Source organism: Anas acuta, chromosome 3 (genome assembly GCF_963932015.1).
Source record: "Anas acuta chromosome 3, bAnaAcu1.1, whole genome shotgun sequence".
NCBI lineage: Eukaryota > Metazoa > Chordata > Aves > Anseriformes > Anatidae > Anas > Anas acuta.
The window spans coordinates 4,550,847-4,569,501 of NC_088981.1; the positions used below are offsets into that span (position 1 = coordinate 4,550,847).

General features: G+C 36.7%; 1 protein-coding gene across 2 annotated transcripts in view; it reads left to right on the forward strand.

The window, feature by feature from the left end:
* Nucleotides 1-2,032: 2,032 nt before the first annotated feature.
* LOC137853222 (protocadherin Fat 4-like) overlaps nucleotides 2,033-18,655 on the forward strand; it is a 43,795-nt gene continuing 27,172 nt past the window's right edge. For both annotated transcript variants that reach the window (XM_068675354.1, XM_068675355.1), the window contains exons 1-16: nucleotides 2,033-2,260; nucleotides 4,437-4,508; nucleotides 7,038-7,198; nucleotides 8,400-8,444; nucleotides 8,828-8,923; nucleotides 9,266-9,355; nucleotides 10,085-10,195; nucleotides 10,938-11,054; nucleotides 12,208-12,298; nucleotides 12,757-12,869; nucleotides 13,136-13,309; nucleotides 13,753-13,881; nucleotides 14,148-14,303; nucleotides 15,286-15,466; nucleotides 16,510-16,643; nucleotides 17,319-18,263. In XM_068675354.1, the coding sequence (XP_068531455.1) occupies nucleotides 2,191-2,260; nucleotides 4,437-4,508; nucleotides 7,038-7,198; nucleotides 8,400-8,444; nucleotides 8,828-8,923; nucleotides 9,266-9,355; nucleotides 10,085-10,195; nucleotides 10,938-11,054; nucleotides 12,208-12,298; nucleotides 12,757-12,869; nucleotides 13,136-13,309; nucleotides 13,753-13,881; nucleotides 14,148-14,303; nucleotides 15,286-15,466; nucleotides 16,510-16,643; nucleotides 17,319-18,263 (2,685 nt within the window). In that variant the 5' untranslated portion in view covers nucleotides 2,033-2,190. The remainder of the gene's footprint in view (nucleotides 2,261-4,436; nucleotides 4,509-7,037; nucleotides 7,199-8,399; nucleotides 8,445-8,827; nucleotides 8,924-9,265; nucleotides 9,356-10,084; nucleotides 10,196-10,937; nucleotides 11,055-12,207; nucleotides 12,299-12,756; nucleotides 12,870-13,135; nucleotides 13,310-13,752; nucleotides 13,882-14,147; nucleotides 14,304-15,285; nucleotides 15,467-16,509; nucleotides 16,644-17,318; nucleotides 18,264-18,655) is intronic.

The following is an 18,655-nucleotide window of genomic DNA, read 5'->3' on the forward strand; positions in this document are numbered from 1 at the left end:
GAGTAGCAAGGGCTTTGGATGGTAATTTGGTCGGTGGTGCCTGGTGTTGAAAGTTGGCCCTGGGTTTGGGGAGGACTGCACACGCCTGCACAGCCCTCGATAGGTGCCTGTCATTTGTAGTCTGGTGTGGTACAAGTGTGCATCCCACTGCTTCCCGTTGTTGTGTCCCGTGTGTTCAGCACTTAACATTCCTCAGAGACATAGCTGGTGGCTGGGCTGATACATTCTCGTTGTGTTTTAGATACTATCACCTCTAGAGGACAAATGATCTTCATCTCCACTTTTTTCAGGGATTGACCATTATGAGACATAGATGGTGAGGGCACTGTTATGATGCCTCTCTTTGAGCTTGGGGTGTTGATGGCAGAAAACAATTACTGAGCTGAAGGAAGCGTCTTGCATGGCAGCCTTTGACTAAGACCATCTCAGCTAAGCATCTATTGCAGCTTGTAAAGATTGGAAACAGCACCGAGCTACATCTGAGCAGTAGTTTTAATTCTATGCCTACCTGTATGTGACCTTGAACTTAAATTGTTTTTTGCATTGGGTTTGTGTGTACATCCTTGTGCCTACATCCTTCAGCTTCTAGGCTGCCTTTCCACAGATAATGAGGAGTGGAGTTTAATGCTTCAAGTTCGTACATGATTTTTCATTGACCTTGCTACTAGAGGTCCCTGAAAATATTGATGCTGTTTCACTTTTACTGTGATTTGGAATGTCTAAAAGTAGATCTTCATTAGTGGAATAAGATTGCAGCACTGAAATATGTCCAGTGGTCAAGCGTCATGGTTGCTAGAACAACCTTTTGGTACAAGCTTGAGCTTAATGTAGCCCCTGACCTGGCTATGATAGCACATATCTATATGATGCTGTTCAGTGAACGCAATCAGGAAATTTCTGTCACTGAAAAATATCTCGAGCCTCCTTTTTTACTTACTTCACTACTCTTCCAAGGAGGTATTTTGTGCATGGATCTGCATTCTGTAGTTTGCTGAATAACCTGGTGAGGACCTGGCCAACATGGATACAGGGAGCAATCATGCAGGGGAAGAAAAATGGCTGCTTTAGATTTGCTCTGGTAGTAACATCACAGAATACATAAACATGGCTGAATGTGGTGTTCAAAAGAGATGGTGCCCGTGATTAAACTTGTAATACTTTCATGCCCTTCTGCTTTAACTGCTCCCACACTTCCATTGCGATTACTTAAGGCTAAGAAAGCATAATGATGATTTTATTTTTAGTTATGTGCAATTTTATTGTTTGGCATTTCACTGAAGCTAATTACTTTTGTATCCATGGTGACAAAACAAGTGCTGGCACAAACGCAAACACCTTGCTTTGGCAGCAGTTTTCTTACTGCGTAATTAATTGTCCCTTTAAATTAAAGGTGTATGTACCTCCAGTTTTGAAACAGACTTCATGACTGGCCAAATCATTTGTAGACTTTGGAAGACTCCTGCAAGCTTTTAGTGTCTCTCTTTTTCTTTTTTTTTTTTTGTGTGTGTGTTTTGTTTTTCTCAGAGAAAACTTAATTGAAGTCAAATGCGGACTTAAATGAAGTCAGACTGCCGGCTGAACCTATTCTGAACATGCAAGCTATCTGTAAAACACTAGGTACATTTCAGAGGTGTCTGTTCTCATCACATCACACAGGAACTACTGTTCTCCTAACAGCAACTTTATATTTATTCCTTGTGGAACAGGCTTGTGAGAAAATAATCTACCATTATTAAGAGATCAAAAGGGGCAATATTGGATCCTTTGCTATTTGGCACACTCCATTTAATTATCTTTTCCAGGGAATACGTATGTTTATCTCCTACTGGTCAGGACATCTTGTGAGTACTAAATTGCAAATTCATTCATTTTTAACTCTATATTAAATACTAAAATTAAAAATGGCTTCTGTTGTTTGTGCTGTAGCACAAAAAGTGCTATTTCCTTGTTGGCTTATTTTTATTGCCCAAAAGGGACTTTGATCACAGACGCTGAAGATGATAAGGGTGTTATATAGTCTGTGGGTTTTTCTCAGAGGCTTACTGCTGTCTTTTCCCTTGTCATTGAAGCATTTGTCAAGATAGTTGTGAACTTCTGATATAGCAAATGAAATGATTCTTTACAAATATTGTATATGAGAAAACAACCATCTATTTTGGCCTTCAATAGTGTATTTTTTCTGCAGTGCTTATGGCGCTTTCAAGATCTGTGAGTTTTGTTTTGATCAGTTGGGTTACGTTCACCTGTCTTGATGCACAAAGTAAGTAATGTTATTTTTATAAATGTTTATGATTCTAGACTTGTTTTTATTGAAACAGGACAAAATTAGATTTGTTAATTAATTAAATTTTAAGTTAAATTAGATTAATATTAATTACTGTCCCAGAGTTTTAAAATACTTTGGTCTGTTGATGGATAAAGCAATGATATCTGATTGAACAATCTTCTTGGTGCCTATGGAACTGGACTTTACGAGGCTCTGTGACCACAAGTTGAAAACCATTGTTATTGTATGTATGGTGGGCTTTTACAAGTTCTTGTTGAACTTTAAGGTTTCATTATTTTCTACCTGCAGCTGACATTGTATACGATACCTAGACTGAAGCTGAGTATGGCGAGGTGTAGTTCTGAAGTTGGGTTCACTTGTATTCCTTTCTGATGCTGTTCTGTTAAATTAGATTGGAGTAGTTACCACTTCCGTGCCTGGTATTCTTAGTACTGGTAATGACTCCATTAAAAGCTCTTTTCCAGAAAGTGAGAACTGTGCCATCCGTAGCTAAATCTGAGTGTGGAAAGAGGGTCTGAGTGCCTAAACAGAATTTTAGTCCTTCAGACTTTCTCTAGAAACTTCACAACAGTGAAAATACTGAAGAGTCCTTCCCTTCTCAGGGAAATTCAGGTTGGGTATTAGGAAATGTTCTTCACCAAGAGGGTGGCTGGGCCCTGGGACAGGCTCCCCAGGGAACTGATCACAGCATCGAGCCTGCCAGTGTTCAAGAAGCATTTGGACAGTGCTCTCAGACATAGGGTCTGATTTTTGGGTGGTCCTGTGTAAAGCCAGGAGTTGGACTTGATAATAGTCCTTGCGGGTTCCTTCCAACACAGGACTCTGTTTCTGCTTGGTTCCAGGGAATTGCCAGGAATGGCTGAGCAAAACTTTTTCTTCTAGGAGAAAAAAAAAAGAGCAATACAAGCTTTTATTTTATTATTGGATTTCCTTTATTAAGCTACATTGTAACATTTAAACCAATTCCAAGCTTCCAGCTTTCTGATCTTTTTCAGTGGTACACAGCCTTGCTTTCCAAAGTAGGCTTTTCAATATGTAGATACGGAGGCAGCGAATTACTCCTGTGAACAGCAGCTACTCATTGTAGAAGTATTCTTTAGGAGTTTGTTCAGTTACTTGTGTAAAAATCTGTCCATTGTTCCCTTATAAAAGAGATTCTGTAGGGTGGTGCAAATCTGAGGGCATCAGCCTAATGGGCAGAAATAGTCCCCCATTTCTTTTACTAGTTATTGATTTGAATACACAGTAAGAGTGACAAGGAGAAGAGCGGGGACATGCTTAATATTGATGCAAGCCCACATTAGGCCATGAAAGATGGATGCACAAGTATTCATCAGAACATAGCTTGTGCTATGGCAGCTTTGCTGAGTAATTCTGCCCAGGGAAGGAGGAGAAAATCTGGTGTGACTTCTCAGTGTATATTTGTAGATCTAGAAAAGAAGACCATCCCTTTTTATCATTTAGAGGATATGTAGAGAGGGTTCACTGAGGTATGGTGTAAATCACTTAAGAAAACTACTTCTCGGGATAAAACCATACTTTAAAAAGGGCCATCTGCTATAAAAAATTAAGGAGTATAAATTTCAGGCAAATCAGTACCTTTATCCTTTTTTTCTTGCTAACAGTTCAATGGTGAATTTGTTTGTCTTTAAAGCTTTCTTGGGAGTAGAAAACATTTGCAAGGACATGGTCCAGAAGGAGTTTTGGTTATGATTTCCGCAAATGTTCAGTAGGACAGTAATATACAGTGATTCATTATCATTAAGCAATAAAGCTAAAGTTTCACTCTGGTCAAGGTGCAAAGGAAGGACAATTCTCTAACTCGTCATTTTCTCAACCTTTTTTGATAGCTATTTCTCTTTAACTTAAGCTCTTAACTGAAAAAATTGGCAGGGGCAAGGATAGATTGGGGCCAAGCCACCAATATTCATCTGCTCCAAATAATGTCATTGTGTTGTTTTAAACTCTGAAAATTATGTCAACGTACCACCATGATAAATCTTTCAGATCAATTTAAATCAGTGTGTACATGTTCTATATAGCATGAGACTTTTTTTTTTTTTTTTTTTTTTTTTTTTTTTTACCTCATGCAATTTCTGGAAATGATCCCTCTGTGTCATTTGTAAGTAACTTTTCATTTTCTTTTTAGGACACACGACTATAGATTGTGACACAACACCCGCTCCACTCAAGCTGCCAACCTTGCTTGATAAATATACAGGTAAAATCATTATTAGATCCTAGAATTCTCTGATTTGGTCTCTAATGCACATAGTACTTTAATGCTTCACATGACCTGTAATTTATAGTAAAACTGTATTATTATTATTATTATTTATTTATTTGTTTATTTATTTTTTACAATAGTCTTCATGGCTGGATGCAGCAGCAGCCTAGGTGGCATACTGCTCCCTGCCAGTGGTGAATTGGTGCCTGCAACAATGGGAAAGTTCAGATGAAATTCAGTCTCTAATATGCTTAGTAAAGTAAATAAATATATATAAAAATTTAAAAAAATTAAAAAATTCTCTGTTCTAAGGATCTCACTGTCTGCATAGCCATAGCAGGCAAGGATGAAGGAAGTAAGTATAGAATAACATACAGATGTTTACAGTTCACATTGCCCAGTCAGCCCACAAAAGCTGATCTCTTCCCTCTGACTTCAGGAAGAACCACAGCTCTGCTCCACTCCTGGAGCCTGTTCTGCTTCAGACTGGAGCCTTTCTGTAGGCTAGTTTTTGGTTTGTTAGGGACAGTAGGGAGAGTAGATGGGATGCAGAAGAACAAGCAGGCTTACAGTACAGGGAACTCCAGGATCAATGCTGTCTGCTCCATGTATTTGCATTTTCTATTCTAGTTTTGTGTGTTAGTGTAGCGCGCTATTATTCCACCATTAGTGATTATTTAATTTGTGCCACCTGATGGGGTTAACATTAATTTACCCCCACGTTTACTGTGCTTCCTTACCCTGTCTGGCAAGGTGTGCCTGTGCCTTGGAGACAAAATCACACTTGAGGAAGTACAGCAACGGCGTGTGAGCACAGGGGAGAAGAGGAGTAGACAGTATGTTGGTGGGGTTTATTTGTTTGCTTTATTTTTTTTCTGTGTCTGTGGGGGATATTTATGTTGCAAATGCAGAACAGGACATAACTCCATCCTTCCTTCCACCCCTGACCAGAGAGGTTATTGCTGTTACGTAAAGGGTAGTGCTGTTATCTGTGATTACCTCTGTGTTACAGGCAGTCAAGATTTGTTGTGCCTGACAGGTATACAGTGATTTCACAAGGCAAAGTCTAGGTTGTGACAGAAGCACACCCTTCAGGATATGTGGTAACTCTTAGGACCTCAAGGAAATATGTACCAGGCCCATATTGGATGTCCACATGCAGTCTTAAATGCTTTCAACAAGATACAGAAAACACCATTCAGAGTAGTGCTTTTTTTTTCAGCCAATGTAGAAATGTTTTTGTAAGGGCATAACTGCTGTGTCTGACTCTAGCATGGGGATAGAAAGAAAAAGAAATGCCCCGCACCCTGAATCTCCTTCACTTAGTTTTTAAACAGCTAGCAATAAGTTTGGCCCTTTGTGCATATCATATGAATAAGTATATGTGTTGACTCAACCGTAATGAATAACCAAGGGGGAAAAACAGCTTAAATTATTCTAAGCACTTCCTAATTTGCTAGAATGTGTCAGTCTCTTTTCTGGACAGAATACTATTTGTGAGGCAGCTACTTGATGTTTCTTGTCTAAATGTATGCAACTCTGGATGGAAGATTAGACAGTATGTCACCAAGCTAAGAGAGGTTTTGTTTTCAAAGAACTATTTCTTCCAACAATTTCAACAAAACTGCACACAAGAACGTGATACATTGCACCACTGCAATGCTCCTGAGACACAGCCCAATTGTGTTCTGTGCTTATTGTCATCTGGCTGGACTTTATCCTTGCATGCAGTTATAGCCCAGTATCTTTGGGCTGGTACCCGAGAATGTTCCAGGCACTCCCTGCTGTTGGAGGAAGACAAGCTGTTTGTTTCCTTCCTTGCAGAGCAGGATAGCTAGTTTGCATGTGGGGGTTAGAGATGGGGCTGCTACAGTAACATTGCTGGCCTAAACTGGTAATGATGAAGTACAAAAATAATGGAGTGAGAAAAACTTAACTAGCAAGTTTCCTGAAGATCACAGAAGATATTTGAGATGTCAGGAAAGATTTGGGAGAGGAAAGGGATTTTTTTTTTTTTCAATCCAGATCACATATTCTTTGAGAAGACAGGTGTTATTTCATAAACAAAAATGTCTTGATAAATATGAGGAGGATAACTTTAATAAAATACAGTAACACCACACTGGATCGTTTACAAGAATTCATTTGAAACACACTTTCAAACATCTCTTTAACAAAGATCTCTTTAACAAAGCAAGTAACATACTCGCTACCAAAACAATAAGGAGTTTAATCTGAGTCATGATAATTACAAATAACAAATTCTAATATTTTCAAGACAAGAAATGTTTGGTTGTAGAAAAATTGCATTTAAAGTGATTCAAAGGTTGTTGTGGTATTCAATGTTTCAGTATAGGAATAGATTAAAGGAGAAGACATATACTTACCAAATCAAACCAAAATCAACCTTTAAACAACAAGCCTGAATTCAGATTCACACTGGATTCTGTCTGCTTGCTAGACAGAAATAAATTGATCTCACTAATTAGGTAGCAATCTAATTTATTACATTTTCTCTTATAGGTGATATAGAATGGATTACAAATATTCCACCCAACGTAAATTTGAGTTTACGAGAATATTTGTTCCCCGAACACTTACCGTATGTGCAGCTAGTGCACAATCCTGGTTCTACTAATGCAACAGTGAAGACTCGTCAGCCACTGGATGTTGATGTTCTTGAGGTAATCCTTTCTCTGCATGTAAAATCTAGATACAAATGTTTTCTCTACAGGTGAAAAAAGCAGTCTAAGGCATAAATCTTACGTATTCATTCTTTCGTGATACTGGTGGTTGTTCCAAAAAATTACTTATCTGAAATAACAACATAGACTTCAGTGTCTACTTCTCAGTAATATCTATGTTAAATTCCTTCAATTTCCTGTAGCCATAAATCTCAGTAGGATCTGACAGTCAAGATGGTTCTTTAAGAGAATTTTGTAATAAAAGTTGTAAATACTCGGTTAAGATAGGTGTCATTTTTCCTAATATTTATCTCCTAGTAATACGAATTATTTGATCAAAGTGGGACAAATCAGATATAATTTGGTAAAAGGCAATCCTTAATCCTTTGAATATTTATATAAACATTTAACTGCACACCAAAATAGATCGATTGGCCTCTGTTGGCTGATGTGCAAAATGAATCAGTCCCCTTCTTCCTAGGCCATGCTTGCTCTGTAGGACTACCAGTGATCTATAAAGTAATACTCATGTTTTTTCCTCAGTGAATTTGCCTCTGAACATGAAACTTGTTTAGTTCTGCAGAGTAACCTGAGGCTGCTTTTTGTACAAGTATTATTTCAGACCAGCACTGGACTTGGCAGGATTCAACCATACAAAACCCACAGTTTTAAAAAACAGCATTACAATTGAGGTTTCTAATTGATGAAAATATATTACAATATTAACACTTTCATTGCTCATTTGGATATTTTTCTAAATGGACTAAAATATTTTCTTGACAACTTTATGACACTTTTTATGCTTGTTATGAATATTGTCCATTTCCCTGTCAGTTTTCTATTAGGGAGAATAGCCAGGATATGGCTGGTGAGATCTGCATGGACAAATGCCGGTAGTACATGTAGATGAATGGCAGCCAGTTAAACATTACAATTAATAATCTGTAATGAACTTGCAGTATACTATAAACGATTGATTTTGGTACAGCATATTGAAATGTAAACCTCAGTTAAAGTATGCTCATGTAACTGAATCAGATGAACAATTCACTGTCAACTCAGCATGGCATGTCTGAAGATTCAAGTACTAGAAGTGTTTTTGTATAACTTTACAATGTATATGTTGACATAAAGATTCTTTGACAAACGTATTAGGAATTAATTGATAATATTATTTATTTGCTCATTTGTTAATTTTTAGAGTGTCCATCTCTTTTACGCTGTTGTTTGCCAAAGAACTGGAATGGTAAGTAAAAGTTTTGTAATCAACAGTATTTTTTGTCTAAGTTTAATCCAAACTATTATTTTCTGAAATACTATTTCATTTAAAGGTATCATGCAGGGAGTTAAGAACATCTTATAGAAGATATGTTTTTTAAAGTTGCCAATTGGAATGAGTGTTTTTGTTCTCAGGTAAATTAAAAAAAAAAAAAAGTTAATTTCAAAGTATTTCACAAAGTTTCTACTGCACTGTTAGAAGTGGTAGTCTGACTCTTTCATTACAGAGTTTTTAAAATTGAGGGATTGTCTCTTTGAAGGTCTCACTATATATGATGAAATTAAATGTTAGTTGCATGCTGCTGCCTTATTGCTGTCACTTCTAATGTGTGTTTTGCTTCCATTATGAAGTCTGAGGTAGAGAATGCACGGGATATACCATTACAAGATATTAATGACCATTCTCCAGAATTTCTGCAAAGTCAGTATAACACTTCAGTATCCGAGGTGGGTACAGCACCTGTTAATAACTTTTCATGTGGTGTTTTGAAATTACTTTCTGAGGCCAAAACATGTAAGGTTCTAATGCAACCACATAGATGTTTAATAATTATCTGCATACTCGTGTGACTTTCCTATACCTTCATATGAGTGTGGAACAGAAAGGCTGGGCTGCATGCACTCTTACTTGGAGGAACTGGGTGAAGAAGGAGCATTCAGCTATCTGATCTAAAGTGGAAATTGGAAGTAATTTGCATGTGCTGAGGGGTGGCTAAGTTTTCCTGATGGAAGTTAGGAGGGATAGCAAAAGGGAGTTGTGACCAAACATTTGATGATCTTTATTTCTAGGTATCTGCAATAAATTTCACGGTTATAAAAGTGGAAGCTCGGGATAAAGATTTCTCATCTGATTTCAGCCTTATTACTTACAGTCTTTGGGTGAGTATCCTTTGTTTATCTGAGACTGTGAACACCAGTCTACATTTATAGCCTGGTACCTGATTCAAGTATAGCATCTTGTACTGTAATGTTATTACAGATCAGCAAAATTCTGTCATCAGAAAGACCACTTAAAATTAGGATAGTGTGATGACCACAATAACTTGTACTGCAAGACCAGCATAGCATGCAGTGAGCCCTGAATCTGTATATTAAAGTTTGAGAAATGTTTTGTGGTACTATCCAGCTACAGCTAAGGAACATTGTGGTACTTCTTAGAAACAGGAGTGAAACGGATTCCCCTCTTTCTGAATTTTGTGCCAACAAGATTTCTTGTTGATCTTTAGTCCTGATGAGGTATAAATGTAAACCATTAAAAAAAAAGATTATCTCAACCAACTTCAGGTATCTGCTGTGGAGTTCTCTGCATCCGAGCTTGCTGTTTCTGCTTCTTTTATAGTTTATGATGCCATTTATCTGATCTTGCGTTCCTGACCATAGGATGTGATAAATCAGATAAAAATTTTAATGGCACTGAGGGGAGAGGCAATAGAATGTGTTGAAGAGGGTCTGCATTTTTTAGAGGTGGTGTTAGGCAGAATTTCTGGTGTGTTGTGTCCCCTCCCCCCCCTTTTTTTAAAAGGATACTCCAATAATAAAGGTGGGAAGAGAAAAGAAAATGTATTTCATTATTAATCGTGTAAAACGTGTGATTGATTCATTTTTCAGGGACCAAACTCTGATTACTTTTATATAAGGGAAGGAGATGGAAACATCATGGTGAATAAAACTTTAGATTACAACAAGATCAACCATTTCAATTTAACAGTCCAAGCAAAGGTATGCTCTAAAATAAAAATAAATAAAATAAAAAAACAACAAAAAACGAACCAATAAATTATCTAATATATATAATATAGTGATATTTCTGTTGTTATAACATCCTGGTTTCTATAAATCTACAGCTTAGGGAGTTTCTAAACCAAAAGTTCTGTCTTCGTTTTGGCTCATACTGCAGGCAAAGTAGCACGTTCTTAAATATTTAAGCCCCCTTGAATCTCCCCTTAAATATCAGCCCGAGTTTCTTTCTAGGTCCATTTCTTTAAGCATGTGTCTAAGCACATTTATTCTTTGCTATTCTATCGTATATTCACCTGGTCACTCTGGCACATCTAACATCCTGTTACTGCTGTAGCTTACCATCTACAGCCTTTTTCTGTGTCTTTTTGAGATTTAAATATGCATTTGCCTTTAATGCCTTTTAGGAGTAAAAAGAAATAAGTCAACAAAAAATCATTGTCTAGGGAATGGTACAGCTGCAGTACATGTACTGTTACTACATCCTAAGCACTATTCTGTAATACATTCCCGATACAAAATTAATACCTAAGAACAATTACCTTTTGATAGTATTATTAATATAATTGAATTTCTAAATGGAAGAATTTGATGAAGTGAGAGTTCTTAGATTAGGAATGTAGGCATTACAAAGCACAAGTATTAATATTCTGATGTAGTTTCCACTGAAAAATTGCTCTTTCATCACAATGTTTCTTATTTTCTTCTTTCTCTTGGAATGTAGGAAAGATTTGGAACTAACAGTGATAATGTCTCAGTAATAATTAATGTACAGGATTATGACACATTGAACCCCTATTTCAGACGATCAATGTACAATGGAACGATCAAAGAAAACAAGGTAAAAGCTTTTCACTGAATGCTGCAAATGTAAATAGATTTATTTAGAGAGAACACAGAGTTTTTCTCTCAAGGAAAGTTTCTCTTTGAGCTGCTGAAGATTGAGGGTTAATGGAAGGCTGCTTTGATTTGTACCAACTGGTGAGTCCCATCAACAGCAGGCCTCCAAGTACCAAGTAGAGAGCCTACATATTAAATGAAGTATCAAATTTTCTTCCACAGAAACAGATTCTTCTGTGGAGGGAAAAATAAATAAATAACAGAAGTCACAACAGGGCTTGTACTGTAAACTTGGAAGGGTGATTGACTACCCATCAGTCCTGGAGTTAGCTGCCTGGTTTCAGTTTTAGATAATGTAATTCCCTCATACTTTATTACAATCAAGTAAGCAAAATAAGAATCTGAATTGTAAGCTGAGGTTTAGATGATATTGTATTTTTTTTTCTATATAGGGAATGTTGTAATTTCTATTTGGAATGTATTTGATTAATTCATGCTTCTGTATATATTAACAAAACAAAATCACAGTGCAGCATTATCAAAGTAATACACTAAAATTAAAATAGATCATTATTTTCTGTATTATTTCTTTATCGTTATCTTCATGTTAATCTATTTTAAACCACAAATGCTTTTGGTGTTATACCTTTGGTGACCCTTTTGCTGGAAGTTCATCTTTAATTATCTGAAAAGAATCCTTTTGGACCTTCTAAAATGGTTTTATCTTTAAAATAAACTGTTGCTTTTATTAGGGCTATAGTGTAGACTCGCATATTGTTTTCCCAGAGAGCAGTGGAATTGAGACACTGAGTGTTGCTAACATGAATTCCATCAGTGACTACTGCTACAAAGTCTGGTGCTTCTTAAAGCAAACATGGTATATCCATCAAGTATTTTGCTCAGCATTTCACTTGGTAAAGAGTGTATGACAGACAGATTTATTTATTTTTTTCTGGATCCCAGTGATTAAATCATAGAATCATAGAATAGCTTGGGTTGGAAGGAGTCATCAAAGATCATCCAGTCTAATCTGATCAGGTTGCTCAAAGCCCCATCCAACCTGACTTTCTTAAATCAAAATTGTGACTTAATTAATGAACACATTTAAGTTTCTGTGTATTATTTTTAGTTAATCAGGTGTGTATGTTTTCTAGGTGGGTCTTGTGGCTATTCTCCCAGAGCAGATATTTGCTGCAGATGGAGACTTAGGTATAAATGAAACAGTGGTTTACAGCATCAAATTAGGTAAGAGCTTTTCTTTTCATCTAGATATTCTGAAGATATTTCTGCTCTGAAAGCTGAGTTAGCTTAATTTCAGTCATTATAGCAAGGTCTAGCTGTTCAAAAATGTTTAGATGTTCTTTACATCCTGCCAGTAAACAGTTCCTGATTCAAAGTGTAAGTCAACTTAGACGCTTCTATTCAGAATTTCCATTCGAGACCATCTAGAAATATCAATTTCATAGGGACGTTTTCCTTCTGACAGAACTGTTAAAAGCTTATGAGATACTTAAATTTGAGACTCTTGAAGTATAAGTGAATTTCTTAAATTGGACAGAGCGTTTGAAGGGGGAAAAAAACAAAAGCCTGGAATGTTTGCTCATTTTTGCTATGGTTGAGAAGATAACAGTCAGAGAAGGAACAGATTGGACTTACTGTTGTAGTTCATTCTCATTAACCCACTGTATTTTGTTGCTTTTCAGTGAAACCCCCAGCCTATAACAACAGCTTTTCAATCAATGCTGATAGTGGAGTATTGGAAGTAAAGACTGCAGTTGACAGAGAACAATGTCCCTCTCTTGTTGTGGGCATTACGGTAATTATTGTTTTACAGTTCAGTATGTTAATAATGAGTCTCCATTTTATACATAAACTAGTATCAGAATCCATGTTGCTGTTAATAGTGTATAACATGGTAATGTTAAGGGGCAGTTGGCATCAAGGCTTCATTACACATGTCATTTAAAACATAGGATAAAGGGTGCCTTCGTTCACTGAACATATATGATCTCTTTGTAGTAAGGTGGAATGGCTCAATGTTATCTGGGTATGGAACTAACAGCTACAAGCCCTGTTTTCTAGGCAGCTCAGCAGGACAATAATCTCAAAACAGCTGATGCAATAGTGCTGGTTACTATTGAAGATGAAAACGACAATCCTCCAGAATTCTCAAAGCCAAGCTACAGTGTCTCAATTCCAGAAAATTTGCCAGATGGTACTCGAGTTCTTGAAGTAACAGCTTCTGACAAAGATGAGGTAAAATGACAGCATAGTTATGGTTGGTACAAATACTGTACTTCTGAAATATACCATAAAATGCACTGTATAGGTATAGTGAATAGTGCTATAGATATTACTTCTGACTATCTCAATATGTTTAACCATAACAAACTAAATTTAACTTCTTTGAGAGGAAGAGTAATGCATCCAAAGAGTAAATTTTGTCTGGTTAGGGAATGAAACTCCTCTGGTTTGCATAAGGTCCCAAATATGAAAGTACGGAAGTGCAAAGTGGACACAAAACTGCAAGTGGCCCCCAGCCTTGGTGATGCATTTCTTCCAAGTTGCCTACTCCTCTTTTTGTGGAACCAAAAAAAATCAATTAAATCAGAAGGTTAAATGCTCTCCACCTGGAAAATAAGAAGAAAATATTCTAAGTGGTTGTCCTGTTTAATAGTAAATACCATTTCTGTTTCCAGGGAGGCTTCCAGGGAACATTCAGTCTTACTCTAGCTGACAGTCCGTTCCAGCTAAGTCGTGATGGGGTCCTAACTGTGAGGAACTCCACGCTGTTGGATAGGGAGAAAACACCATCTTTTCATCTACAGGTATTAAAAATAAGCCTCCTCCTTTCCAAAGCAAGCTGAAGCAAGCAAGTGGTATCTAATCTGCCATGCAAAAAGGCTGACTCTCACTAAAGTGAATCAACAGCTTGTTTGAAGAATCAAATCTGGACTTTGACATTAGAATTATCTGGAAGGAAATACCAGTACAGTGATGCAGTTTATGTGGCTTATAATTGCTGTTCATCTTTCTTACTATTTTTAGAAAATGTGTTTGAACAAAGCAATAATTTTCCTGCGTCATTTTCAAGGTCACTGCTACAGATCATTTGCCACCGTACAATAACACACAGTCTACAATCAGCATCATCTTGCTAGATGAAAATGACAACACCCCGACCTTTACAGGCACACCATATAAACAAGTTATTTTCATCAATATGACTGCAGGAATGTCCATTCTTCAGGTACTAGAAGTACTAAATAAAAATGTCGTTTTTGTTTAAGTTGAATGTATGCACAAATCCTTGCGTCAGTTTGTATTCTGGTCCTTTTGAATAAGGGATCTTTTCTGAACTCCTCTGAGTTTAAAAACAGTCTACCTTTAATTTAAAAGCTTACATATTTTGGTGTTCTGTAAGCTCAGTGTCATGGATGCTTTTATCATATGTGAGGTTAGGGAACGAATGATAAAGGACTTTTTTTTATATATTAGATTCTGAATTCCACAAACATGAGACAGAAAATATTAATCTTGGACTTGGGTGTTTACAATGTGTTTAATGAAAACTGAATGTGACTGAAGTCCAGAAGATGATATAATTGTAAAATTTGTTGAAAGGCAGCTTAATGCTGAAGCATTTTAGATGATTTGTAGATACAATCTACTTTTTGTAAGAGGGTAAATTAGTTAACCAAGCAAAACAGGGGAAACCAAGATTAAAAAGATTTCAAGAGGTGAGATGTGTAGACAGTCAGTATCAAAACTCATACCCAAGTATACTGACTTAATGGCACCTGATGTAATCTCTTGAGCAATTTACCTCCAGTGGCTTTAGAATTGCTATGAAGCAGACCTTCTGAAGTATAAGCCTGGCGTCATTCATATAAATTTCATATGTGCAAGATTTCACTCTTGCTGCTGGAACGACAGTGGGTGTGCATCAAAGAGCAAACTTTCTTAGTGAGTTTTAACCCACCGATCACACAGGAAATAGATAAAGGCGTAAACGAATATTAATATTGCTATTTTCTGCTGGTTTTACTTGTTTGTTTATATATGTATATATATATATTTTACTATAAATCAGAGAAGAAGAAAAAAATGATACTAATTTGTAAGTATTTGCTACATAAATAATTTTCTCTGCAGACTACACAGGAATAAGGAATTATGTGTTTTTTTATAATAGCATAAGAAACTAGAATAAAATTAGTTTTTCTCTACAGGTTGCTGCTACTGATCCAGATGATGGTATAAATGGACAGATAAGCTTTACCTTAGCTGGTGGCGATGATGATGGATACTTTGATTTGAATACATCCACAGGACAAATCCGTTTAAAAACAGTAATCCTACTAGGAGTCAATGAGTCTAAGGACTTTGTCTTGTGGATAACAGCTACTGATGGTAAGACAAGATTTTAGTACAGATCCACACAACTACCCTCAAGTGAAGGGTTTTGTTTTCTTTGGCAATTTTTATTGTTGTTGTTTGGTTGGTTTTTGGTTGTTTTTGTTTTGTTTTCTTGAGGGAATGCTGTCAAAATAGGCTCCTAGACTTTACTTTAAAAATACTTGCTCTTTTTTCTTGATGATGAGAAGGTTGCTGTTTTACTCATCCAAAGTAATATCTCCATGTCTGGTAAAACTCTGTTTCCTGCTGATGCTATCAATTCTCACTTTGCTTGGTGGCTATGGGAACTTGCAAAACAACATAAGTCTCACACCTTCCTTTAGCTTAATTGTTGACTGGTGTTGCACAGGATAGTATTATGAGATTCAGGCACAAGCTAGGAGTTTATAATTCAGTCATCCATCAACAGGGAATCAAACAAAACTAAAATATTGCTCTGTGTTTTCACATCCATGTATGTGTAGGAAAACCAAGGAGATGGCAAAACCATTCCTTAGAAATATTTATTGAGGGATTGAGGGTTTCTTTGGTTTAAAAGAATAACAGAGAAATCAGTGAACATTCATGATCTGAATAAGGACAGAGATAAATATAACCTAGGAAGGGTATCCCACTGCTGCTAACACAAACATCCAAAGTTTTTTTCAGCCTTCTGATTTTCCTCTATCTGATTTGATCATTATGAGCTTTGTGTCTTTGAATCATGGCTGTGTGGGTAAAATGGGTGCTGGAGGGAACACAGTTACACAAGAGATGCATGCTGCATCCTGTGTTTGTCTGTGCTAAATAGGAAGTATGTCTTGTGGTGTGTATCCAATTACACGTACTGGAAGGGTAACATCCAATAAATGAAACTCAGATCTTGGGTAGGACCTCTCAGCATTACCACAGTAGTAGCAGTAAGGATGAAATAAAAATATCAGTACAAGTGGAAAAGTATGTATGTATATATGTGTGTGTGTGTATATATATATATATATATACACACAGAAGATATTTTGTGCATTTGTTGAGAGATCATTTTCTTTTTGTTCCAGGTGGGGTAATTCCAAGAAGTTCATCAGTGCCAGTATACATCGCTGCAGTTGGAGATTCCAAACCCCAGTTTATTCCAAAAGTGTATAATGCATCTGTGGAAGAAGAGATAGCCAGTCCTGTTGAAGTAACAAGAGTAAGAATGACTATTCTTTACTTTATCCTGGCCAAAAGGCCAGGATAAGCAATATCAGATTTTTTTTTTTTCTTATCATTTCGGCCAGGATAAGCAATATTGTCTCATTTGTTGGTGATATATCATGTCGTGGGGTTTTCAATTTAGCTATGGAATGGAGACTTCCCATTAGAGAACTTTCATAAAGGTATTTTCAAAGAGGACTCTAGAACTTGCTCCTGTTTTAATTAAAAAATGCTTAGGCAAGCTGGCTACTACAGTGTACTGTGATAGCTCCTTCTTAGATGCAGTTCTGAAGACAGAAGGGAGGTCTAACACCAAATTGGAAAGAACATAATGTGTTTTAGTGTTTTGATTTATTGGCTGCCTGAGTTACTTAATTTTTTTTTTCTGTATTATTATTACTGTTATTATTTGTAAAGGAAGGCAGAACCAAAGGTTAAATTGTGGTCTGATAGTTTTATTATGTATTATATGTATTTACATTTCTGTCTTTATAGTGTTCCAATAAGAAGCAGTCCTCTCCAGCTGTATTTTTGTGTACGTTGTGGCTTGATTCTTACTCTTAATAATTAAAATTATAAGACGAGTTTGGGCATAGTTAAAACTATTCTTTTTAGGCAGTTGCTTATTGGTTTAAATTAATTTATGGATAATATTCTATATCTTACACAGGTAAAATATGAATCTCTAAATCCTCATATACCAGTTACACTGAAAGTACTGACAGAATCAGCTACATTTGATGTCGATGTCAATGGTGTCATCTGGACAAAAACTAAACTGGACTACGAATCCCAGAATAGTTACACACTAAATGTTTCCTTGTCAGATGGAAGTACTACTGACTATGCTACCGTGTTCATCAAAGTTACAGATGTCAATGATAACCATCCTATGTTTCGTGTAGTCAACACTACCATTAATATTCTGGAGAATATGCCTGCTGGAACTTCTGTCACCACAGTGTTGGCTTCTGATGCAGACAGTGGTTTTAATGGATTAGTGACTTATGCTCTGAGAGGTACAGAGGAAAAAATGGATATTGACTCTTCAGGATTAATTGTGGTGAAAAAGGAATTGGACAGAGAAATACAAGACTTCTATAATTTAACGGTGATTGCCAGTGACCAAGGCCAACCCATGCTTTCTACAGCTCTCAATTTAAGAGTCATCATTGATGATGTGAATGATAACTATCCAGTCTTCTCATCAAGTAGATATGAAGTGAGCGTCCCTGAAGACAAAGCAATTGGAAGTGAACTCCTGACAGTATCTGCTACAGATTTGGATGCTGGGGCCAATGCTCTCGTGACGTACAGAATTGTTAACCAGCAGCCTCCAACCTCCTCACCAATGTTTCTTGTCAATTCAGCCACAGGCCAGCTTTCCCTGAGCCAGCAGCTGGATTATGAAACCACAAAGCAATTTGATGTAGAAGTGGAGGCATCAGATGGAGGGCAGCCAAGTCTCAGCAACAAGACACTTGTTGTTGTCCACATACTAGATGTCAACGATAACCCACCAAAATTTGATAAGGCAGCTTATGACGTATTTGTGCCTGAAAACATACAAAAGGGCAGTCCTATCTACTCATTTAGTGTTACTGATGAGGACGAGGTAGGTATCTGTTGTATAACTGGTATAGGTTGTTTTTCTTTAGTAGTAAATGACACAATTTCACTCCGCTTTATTAAAAGTTGTTTCTTTCTCTCTTTGCTTTATAAAGAAATTGCATATACAACCAATGGTGCTAGTGAGCTGGTTTGAAGGAAAAGATTTCTGGTTTGCTGTAATTTAAAGAAGCATAAATGTTCCTCCCAGTTCAGACCCCACTAAACTGTACTGCTGCTCCTCACATCATGGGGATTGGCCTTAGAGAGCTTTAGGGAGGGAATGGGTAGCTCCCAATAGAGAAGCCCACAGAGGCTTCCTACTATCCCAGTTTCTATTTGCCTAAATCCATTATTCCCATAGGTCAGGTTGGAAAGTTTCATTTATTAAACCTTGCA